At 37.9% G+C, this 9,335-nt stretch overlaps 3 protein-coding genes across 5 annotated transcripts in view; 1 reads left to right on the top strand and 2 right to left on the bottom strand.

The window, feature by feature from the left end:
* Window positions 1-760: 760 nt before the first annotated feature.
* On the bottom strand, window positions 761-3,642 carry LOC107679177 (gastrula zinc finger protein XlCGF62.1-like). Its single transcript, XM_016474679.1, has 2 exons — window positions 3,538-3,642; window positions 761-1,523 (listed from the first exon to the last, which is right to left on the bottom strand). Exon 2 carries the CDS (start codon window positions 1,481-1,483, stop codon window positions 893-895), a length of 591 nt encoding a protein of 196 aa, XP_016330165.1. The 5' UTR covers window positions 1,484-1,523; window positions 3,538-3,642; the 3' UTR covers window positions 761-892.
* A 456-nt stretch (window positions 3,643-4,098) lies between these two features.
* On the bottom strand, window positions 4,099-5,181 carry LOC107679176 (gastrula zinc finger protein XlCGF49.1-like). 2 transcript variants are annotated; one of them, XM_016474677.1, is made up of 2 exons: window positions 5,141-5,181; window positions 4,099-5,027 (listed from the first exon to the last, which is right to left on the bottom strand). In XM_016474677.1, exons 1-2 carry the CDS (start codon window positions 5,174-5,176, stop codon window positions 4,239-4,241), a joined length of 825 nt encoding a protein of 274 aa, XP_016330163.1. In that variant the 5' UTR covers window positions 5,177-5,181; the 3' UTR covers window positions 4,099-4,238. The 2 variants fall into 2 exon arrangements, with proteins under 2 accessions (XP_016330163.1, XP_016330164.1); XM_016474678.1 differs by having other exon boundaries at window positions 5,147-5,181.
* A 2,135-nt stretch (window positions 5,182-7,316) lies between these two features.
* The window catches only part of zbtb8os (zinc finger and BTB domain containing 8 opposite strand), a 9,800-nt gene continuing 7,781 nt past the window's right edge, over window positions 7,317-9,335 (top strand). For both annotated transcript variants that reach the window (XM_016474681.1, XM_016474682.1), the window contains exons 1-3: window positions 7,317-7,490; window positions 7,940-7,964; window positions 8,261-8,382. In XM_016474681.1, coding sequence (XP_016330167.1) covers window positions 7,409-7,490; window positions 7,940-7,964; window positions 8,261-8,382 — 229 coding nt within the window. In that variant the 5' untranslated portion in view covers window positions 7,317-7,408. The remainder of the gene's footprint in view (window positions 7,491-7,939; window positions 7,965-8,260; window positions 8,383-9,335) is intronic.

The following is a 9,335-nucleotide window of genomic DNA, read 5'->3' as shown; positions in this document are numbered from 1 at the left end:
ACTTCAGTCTGTGTGCATTGAATTTATTTAATACACGAGTTTCACAATTTGAGTTGAATTACTGAAATAAATGAACTTTTCCACGACATTCTAATTTATTGAGATGCACCTGTATGCTGCTGTCTTTTTCCAGCACTCCTCCTCCTCTTCACTGTCTTCAGCTGTCTCATCTCCGCTCGAGGTTGCAAAACGCTCTCATCACCCCTGTGTACCCTCTTTGTGGTTGATTACAAAGCTTGAAACTCATGAAACTAACTTTCACAACTGTTGTTTTATGTTGCAAGAATTTCTCATAGCATTCAAGAATTTTAAACTCATGCGTTTTATAGACTAAAAATGTAGTAACCATGATTTTTTTTGTATAACCACAGTTTTACTACAAATACCATGATTAAACTATGGTTAGTGTAGCAAAACTATAATCCAAAGTCGGACATCGCTTGTTATGATTTTCAAGGGCATAGAATTTAGTAGGGACGCTATACATGTCCCTACCAATATCCATCGACTGCTAAATTGTCCCTAGCAATAATTTTGATCAAACAATTATGTCTGTTGTTTGCCTTTATGTCACCACCAATGCCAAAATCAAACCTATACCCATGAAAGAAGCCTGCGAGGAAAATAATGTAAGGACAATACATCAAAAGTTGAAAAGAAATTCATATTCTGCGAAAAAAAAATCGAACTAATTAATGGAAAAGGCCTATACTTGGCCTACAACTTTATTTTAGAAATGAAGCATGATTTATTTGGACTTTATGTATGCAACTGAGAAAAAAAAAAACTATTAATAAAGGAATGTGAAGTCACGTGCATCGTCAATGCGAGGGTCATGGCTAAAAACAAATAGGCTAAGAATAAACAAAATAAATCATAAATGTTAATCACATTAATTTTTGGCTGCGTGCAGTTTAAGATGCATATTCAAGGTGTATTTATAAGGGAAAGTCTTTCCACAGTCTGGACAGGAGAACGGCCTCTCTCCCGTGTGAATCCGCGAGTGTTTCTGCAGCGTCGTGAGGCGTGAGAATCCGCATCCACACACGGAGCAGCAGAAGCGTTTTCCAGAGTGAGAATCCTTGTGGTGGCGATTCAGATTGGTCTGACTGAAGAACTTCTTATCGCAGTGCGTGCAGGCGAACGGCCTCTCGCCTCTGTGTTTATACTGATGACTCTGGAGCGAGGTGGAGCCAGGAAACTTCTTCCCACACTCACCGCAAACGTAGTTCTTCAGGTTGTTTCGTTTCTCACTAGTGTGTACGTTACTGTGCATTTTCAGCCAGTCAGCACAACGGAAACTCCTCCCACAGAGATCGCAGATGAACGGCGCCTCGCCCGTGTGTATTCGCACGTGATGCACCAGATGTGTGTTGCGACTGAACTCCTTGCCGCACAGCTTGCATCTGAATTTTTTAACAGGAGACTCTGATAAATGCTGCTGTTCAGTATTAGGCTCCCTTGTTTTGATCACAGGCTTCATATCGATGCAATCAGGACACCAAGATAGAGTAACAGATTGACTTGAGAAGAAAGAAAAACAGAATTATTCAGTTGTAACTCAAAGATGCTAGAATATAAATAAAATAAATTGAGAAGAAAGGAGAATTGTTTGTACAAGAGCCTTAAAGGGATAGTTCACCCAAAAATTAAAATGTGATGTTTATCTGCTTACCCCCAGGGCATCCAAGATGTAGGTGGCTTTGTTTCTTCAGTAGAACACAAACAGAGATTTTTAACTCCAGCCGTTGCAGTCTATCAGTCGTATAATGCATGGCAATGGTAACAAAATCTATGAGAGTAAAAAAAACATGCACAGACAAATCCAAATTAAACCCTGCGGCTCGTGACGACACATTGATGTCCTAAGACACGAAACGATCGGTTTGTGCAAGAAACCGAACAGTATTTATATAATTTTTTACCTCTAATACAGCACAATGCCCAACTTCCTTGAGCGCGTGCACGGCATCCGGTGCGTGAGGTGTGTACGCGCTCTGGCGTAGTTTACGTTAATGGGTGTGTTGATATCCAGCCGAAGAGCAATCAACCATAACTTCAGGCGAGCAGGCTCAGAAGTTGGGAATACGTGGAAAGTCACCACTCCCGAATGAGTTCGCGCGAGAGAACGTAATCTTTTAGTTTTAAGTCGGTTTGAACAATCCGGATAAGCGCAAGTAAGTACCATGTTGATTAGTCGTCGTATCTACAATGACTGTGCACTGTGTAAACAATGAGTGACGTATACGCACGAGAGATCACTTCCGGCGCTTGCGTAAACTACGCCAGAGCGCGTACACACCTCACGCACCGGATGCCATGCGCGCGCCCAAAGACAGTTGGACATAGTGGTGTATTAGAGGTAAAAAATGATATAAATACTGTTCGGTTTCTGGCACAAACCGATCGTTTCGTGTCTTAGGACATCAATGTGTCGTCACGAGCCGCAGGGTTTAATTTGGATTTGTCTGTGCATGTTTTTTTTTACTCTCATAGATTTTGTTACCATTGCCATGCATTATACGACTGATAAACTGCAACAGTTAAAGTTAAAAATCATATGTGTTCTACTGAAGAAACAAAGTCACCTGCATCTTGGATGCCCTGGGGGTAAGCAGATAAAACATCAAATTTTCATTTTTGGGTGAACTATCCCTTTAATGGAGACACGAAATTATTTTTTTGCTTACAAAAATGTCGCTTATGGTTGTATGGGTATGTTTTTTTTTTGTTGGCATATTGATTACCATTTGTATAACCACAGTTTTGCTACTAATACTGTTGTGATATTAGCAAGGAACGGACCGGAGACGACAGGGCAGCAGACGAGCATGAGATGCTCATTCATGCATCTTTACTGAACTCCTCCTTCCGGCGCTGACCCCTGCGCATGCGCATATTACACATCCAAACATCCTACTACTACAAATACCATGGTTAAACTATGGTAAGTGTAGCAAAACCATGGTTAATTTGTGGTTACCATGGTTTAACTATAGTAACTATGTTTTGTTTTTTTTTGTAAAACCATGGTTAATTTTCGTAAGGGGCATCTGACGTTGTTTACAAGCTGTTTTACAACCGTCTTTCCTTCCTCAGCTGAATCACTGGTTGAGCGATTGCATGAGACATACTTTATTTAAGTTTTGTTTTGTTTCTTTCAAAATATCTTCTCATGTTAATTCATGTTTATTTCGCGCTATAACTAAGAAACAGGAAGAGATTATGTTCACGCGCCGTTTGATTTTACTGAGGCGGATACAGCGATCTGTCACAGCATATTAAAGAGCGTCAAAACCACATTTATTGCTTGAATTTCGTGATAAAACTGACAACATTTAAAAGCTGAGATTTTGTTTCACACATCACCAGAAAACAGCTTAGAATATCGATTTCCGATTAAAATATTGCCAACCCAGCCATACTTTCCCTTATACATGCATATAACTTTTAACTTAAATACCAATATTGTTTGTTAACCCATTTGTACTTTAAAGGTTACAAACGCGTTTAGAAAATTCTGGTGAAAGCACTTACTTGCAATGCTGCTGTTCAAAGGGATATTCTCTGAGACTGTGCAAGTAACGAGCATCCCCAACTTCATTCACTTGTTCTGCTTCACTTCACTTCAAGACAGACAACCAGTGCTGCCCCCTCTGTTATCGAACAGTTGCTTGATGTATTGCTCTGTAAACCTTTGCAAAAATCTGGAAAAAACATTTTTGCAAAAGCAAAACATAACTTTATATATGAAGTGTATTAACTGTATTCAGGTAGTGATGGAAGTGTATCAGATTCATAGAACAGTGGTTATATGTAGCAAACACAGAACGCTCTTCTAATGTTTCCATTTCGTTATTTTTTGGGAACCAAATAAGAACGTTCTGGGAATGTTAGGAGAACGTGCTCTGAACCCACAGGAGGCAGTCTATTTACCTGAAAGAAAACTTTCCTGGCTAACCATCAGAGAATGTTAGAATGTCCGTTCTGGGAACCAGAAACAAACCACGTTCCACATTCCTGAAACTAAAAACTGATATCTGGGCATGACTTTTAAAATTTAAACAAGTGAGGAAAAACAGTGATGAAAAGGTGATAAAAAGGTTCTTTATTTTGGCACTAAACAGGTATGATAAGATTCAGAAGAAAAATCCTCAATAAAAGGAACATGGCTCAAACAAATAAAAACAAACAGAATAAATCAGAAATTCGTGTGACATGCATGAATGTGCATTACATCAACTTTTAGCTGAGTGCCGTTTACGATGCATATTCATGGAGTATTTATGACTGAAAGTCTTTCCACAGTCTGGACAGGAGAAAGGCCTCTCTCTTGTGTGAGTCCGTGTGTGTTTCTGCAGCGAAAAAAGGCGTGAGAATCTGCTTCCACACACAGGGCAGCAGAACGCTTTGTTGTCCGAATGAGAATCGACCTGATGCCGTTTAAGATTGGTCTGACTGTAGAAGGTCTTATCGCAGTGCACACAGGCGAACGGCCTCTCTCCTCTGTGTTTGTACAGATGACTCTGCAGTGCAGTGAAGCCAGTAAACTTCTTCCCACACTCGTCGCAACTGAAGCTCTTCGTAGGCTTTCGTTTGTTACCCGTGTGAACACTGCTGTGCAGCTGAAGCCAGTCTTTACGACGGAAACCCCTTCCACAGAGTTCACATACATGTGGTGCCTCACTTGTGTGTATTCGCATGTGACGCACCAGGCTTATGTTCTGGCGATACTCCATGCCACACAGCTTACAGATGTATTTTTTAACAGAAGTTTTACTGCAGTTTAAATGTTGGGAGATGAAAGGTTCAGCTTCTGTTTTAATATCCAAAGGACTTTCATCTGGCACCTGAATACTTTTTACTCTATATTTCAGCTGTTGGCAAAAGAGCACACCTGATTCCTCCATTTTGCTGAGCACCAAAGTTTCAACACCCTCCTTATTCGATCCAGACCTTGGATCTCCAAGAAAAGACGTTTTGATCGCAGGTTTCATGTCGATACAGACAGGATGCCAGTCCATCAACTAGGGAAACAGATTGAATAGAGAATATTGAGATTTATTCCTCAACAGTATTATGCTTAAAACCCAAATTTCCCATAAATTAATAATACAATAAGCCTATAATTTATTTGGACACTTACACCACACTTAGCCTGTTGCACAAGAAACATGTTCAATAAGACTAAGAGGAATTGAGAAACGTATTATGCATTAGTGCAATAATAAGCAAACAACAGGAAAGAGTCAACAGATGGAAGTCAGTGAACCAGTGATAGAACCTGTTTCAGGATGCAAGAACATAAATTGTAAATACATACATATATATATATATACAGTGGGGAAAATATTTATTTTATCCCCTGCTGATTTTGTAAGTTTGCTCACTTACAAAGAAATGAAGGGTCTGTAATTTTTATGGTAGGTTTATTTTAACGTATAGAGACAGAATACCAACCAAAAAATCCAGAAAAACACATTATATAAAAGTTAGATAAAAAGATTTGCATTTCAGTGATGCTCCGATTAAATCATTCTAATATGCTGATTTATTATCAGTGCTGGAAACTGTTGTGCTGCTTCATATTTTTTTGGAACCTTTTTGGATTCTTTGATGAATAAAAAGTTAGAAAGAAGTGCATTTATTTAAAATAGAAATCTTTTCTAAAAGTATACACTACAGTTCAAAAGTTTGGGGTCAGTAAATTTGGAAAGAAATTAAAACTTTTATTCAGCAAGGATGTGTTAAATTGTTAAGAAGTGATAGCAAAGATTTATATTGTTAGAAAATATTTATATTTTGAATAAATGCTGTTCTTTTTAACTTTGATTCCTCAAAGAACCCTGAAAAAAGTATCGCAGTTTCCAAACAAATATCTGGCAGCACAACTGTTGCCAACATTGATAATTCTAATCTGTATCTTACCATGCTATTGTTATCTCTGACCATGCCCCTCTTAGTGTTGATATACAGTTGTCTGTGCAGCCTAGATATTCATCATCATGGAGGTTAAATACTCTTCTTTTGTCTGATGAAAAATTCATTGATTTTATTTCAACCTCCATTGACAATTTTTTGGCTACAAATCAAGATGGGGTGGTCACTTATTCATTGCTGTGGGAGACACTCAAAGCTTACCTCCGGGGACAGATTATTTCTTATTCCGCACATTTAAATAGAGTTCGCAACACAAGGATACGTGAACTCACTTCCAATATTTTTCAGATTGATCAGCAGCTCGCCAACTTCCCTTCACAAGATCAATTTAAAAAACGTCTCGATTTACAAGCTGAACTTGATCTCATTCTGACCGATGATGCTGAGCGGCTTCTTTTGCATTCTCGTAGCATTTATTATGAGCATGGTGATAAAGCTAGTCGCCTCTTAGCTCATCAGTTAAGACGTCAAGCAGCTAGCTGACTGATTCCACAGATTCAAGACCTATCTGGTAATTTGATATCTGATCCTGAAGGTATTAATGCCACCTTCAAATCTTTTTATTCATCTTTATACACTTCTGAATCTCCATCTGGTGCCGGAATCTTTAGAGCATGGTTTCCTACCGGAGACACTTACACAAGCATCCATAATTCTGTTACTAAAAAGATCACAAATGCAGACATGGTTTTATGTTTACGCGGCGCGATGCAACGCAACGCGTAAAAAGACAGTATAAGTCATTATAATCCGTAATTATGTCCCCACTGGATGCAACGAATGCCTTGTTTATAATGGGTTTTCATGTTTTTGAATCATCGCTCCGGCCGGACAGGGCATCACAGTATGGTAAGGGGCGTAACATTTCCGTCACACGCTTGAGGTATTCGGCCAATCATAACGCACTGGATAGCTGGCCAATCACAGCACACCTCGCTTTTCAGAACGATGAGCTTTGTAAAAATCTACGCGTTTCAGAAAGGCGGGGCATAGAGGAGAAACAATAATGTACAGTATGTGGAAAATAATGTGTTTTTTTAACCTTAAACAGCATAAACATATTTCATTACACCAAATACACAAAATAATGTTCTTTTTAGCAACATCATATGACACCTTTAAGTGTGAGTGAATGAAAATTCTGGGTATAAACTTAAAACAGTGATAAAAAATGAATAACATTATACAAAATAAGATGCTGCTGCATTTACAGCTCAAGTGAATCAATGTCACTAACCTTGCATATGACTGTAACATTAAACAACATACATAGAAAAAGGGAAACATACATCTGAAACTTGCAAATACGCTTTTAGTTACAGAAGGAATTGGGACTTTTATTATGAAAGTGTATGCAGGAGCCAGCAGACTCTTAAATCACTATATGGTTCACTGTTTCTGCTTTCACACTACCATGTTTTCACGGAAATAACACCTACAGAGCATTGAAATCAATCAAAATAGAACAATGAATGACCGCGAACTTGATCTCACAGAAGCGCAAAAGGCTATCAAATCAAAGTATCCTCCCATCACCAAGAAATACGAGTGTAAGTGGATTCGAATGCACCGTCTATTTCGCATGTCATGTAAACCCAGTAACGAACACAAACAAAACCTACGTAAACTAGACGTAATGCTGAAAAGTATGTAATACACACTTTTCATACATTAGAGTTATATATAAGAAAAAGCACGCACGTTACTTGACGGGAACGTTACAGAAACGCACTATTAACGTACAATTTCTGATATGTTGAGCTTCATGAAAATGAATTGAGTCACGTGATACGACGCTCCAAGATGTTTACGTCAGCACGTAACATATTTTTTATTATTTCTAAAGAGTTTCATTACATGCGTCTCATTTTGAGATGATTAATGGCAAATCATGGAGTAGTGTATGGAGTAGTAATGAAAAAAAGCTAAGCTTTTCGGTACTTTGAATCAATTGATTCACTTTGATTCATCGTGTTCAATGTTTGATTTTCTGTTTCAGATCTTGATCATACTGCAGATGTCCAGTAAGTATTTTCTTGTGACTAGGGCACTGTTACTTAAATCAAATGTAAAAATAACTGGAAATGTTAGAAGCTACAGTATAGTGGTAAACACAGGAATGAAAACTAATTTCAAAGGACAAGTGAGTAATTTATTTCCCACCTGAGTCTTTTTCAACACTGCCTCAACATTTGGTGTAAGTTTGGGTGAGGAATTATATTTAGTTCAGTGGAAGAAGAGGGCAAGACTTAAAAACAGCTCACCGTGAATGTGTATTTACAGTATAACTTTAAAGAATTGCCTCTGTTTTTCACTGTAGGATTCATTCATGGGGTGATTCTCTGGAAGAGGCTTTTGAACAGTGTGCAATGGGGATGTTTGGCTACATGACGGACACCGAAACTGTTGAACCCACTGACACTATAGAAGTAGATTCAGAAGGTGGGACAGTATATTCAACCTTTTCTTTTCAGACCACCTGGAACTACAGGCGCGTCTATTATATTTGACTCCACATGCACACAGCTAAGTTCGGTAGTTAATTGTCAATTCTTTAAACACACAGTTCATTAATTTACAGGAGTGACAATCATATTCTACAACCGAACCGAACTAAACAACTAGTGGTGAATGATATATTTAAACACGTATTAGAGATGTGTCTCTCTATTATATGTTAGCTGCAAGAAAATCACAGGAATATAAGCCTTCACTCATTTGTGTTGCCAAATCTTGCTAGAAAAAACTCCAGAAAAGCCCATAATAAATCAAAATACTTTATATTGAAAATGGGATCAAAATATTGAATAATACCAAAATACCTTCCCACATGAATAACTCTGATCGTTTTATGAGCCATAACCAAACAACAAGCCCAAGCACACTTATAATGACAGGACATGGCAACACAAGAGTGCACTTTAAAGCAGCCTTCCAAACATAATACAGGATGTGGTTTAGTGAAAATAGCTGAAAATAACAAGTTTTTGGTCGCTGTAATATTACTTCAAACTTAACAATAAAATTCACCATCTACTTTCCTTGTATGGAAACAAACTCATTCTGCCTAGTATCTGTTGTGTTTCACCGAAGAGGAGGATAATCTGGTGTTTGAACGACATAGGAATGAATTAATGATGATAAAAATGTCCATTTATATATTTACATTTAGTCATTTAGCAGACGCTTTTATCCAAAGCGACTTACAAATGAGGACAATAGAAGCAATCAAAACTAACAAAAGAACAACAATATATAAGTGCAAATGACAAGTCTCGGTTAGCCTAACACAGTACACGTAGCAAGTTTTTTTTTTTTTTTTTTTAATATGTATGTGTGTATATATATACTGTATATACAGTATATATACATACACACACACACACACACACACA

Source organism: Sinocyclocheilus anshuiensis, unplaced genomic scaffold, assembly GCF_001515605.1.
Source record: "Sinocyclocheilus anshuiensis isolate Anshui unplaced genomic scaffold, SAMN03320099.WGS_v1.1 scaffold300, whole genome shotgun sequence".
In the NCBI taxonomy this organism is placed as follows: Eukaryota; Metazoa; Chordata; class Actinopteri; order Cypriniformes; family Cyprinidae; genus Sinocyclocheilus; species Sinocyclocheilus anshuiensis.
This window is presented reverse-complemented; position numbering and strand designations above follow the sequence as displayed.

Excerpts from the sequence above, each read along its gene's own strand:
- LOC107679177 (XM_016474679.1), bottom strand. The coding sequence starts at position 1,483 with ATGAAGCCTGTGATCAAAACAAGGGAGCCTAATACTGAACAGCAGCAT.
- LOC107679176 (XM_016474677.1), bottom strand. The coding sequence starts at position 5,176 with ATGTTTCTTGTGCAACAGGCTAAGTGTGGTGTAAGT. Across the intron at positions 5,028-5,140 it reads AGGCTAAGTGTGGTGTAAGT|TTGATGGACTGGCATCCTGT; the intron begins GTCCAAATAAAT and ends CTGTTTCCCTAG.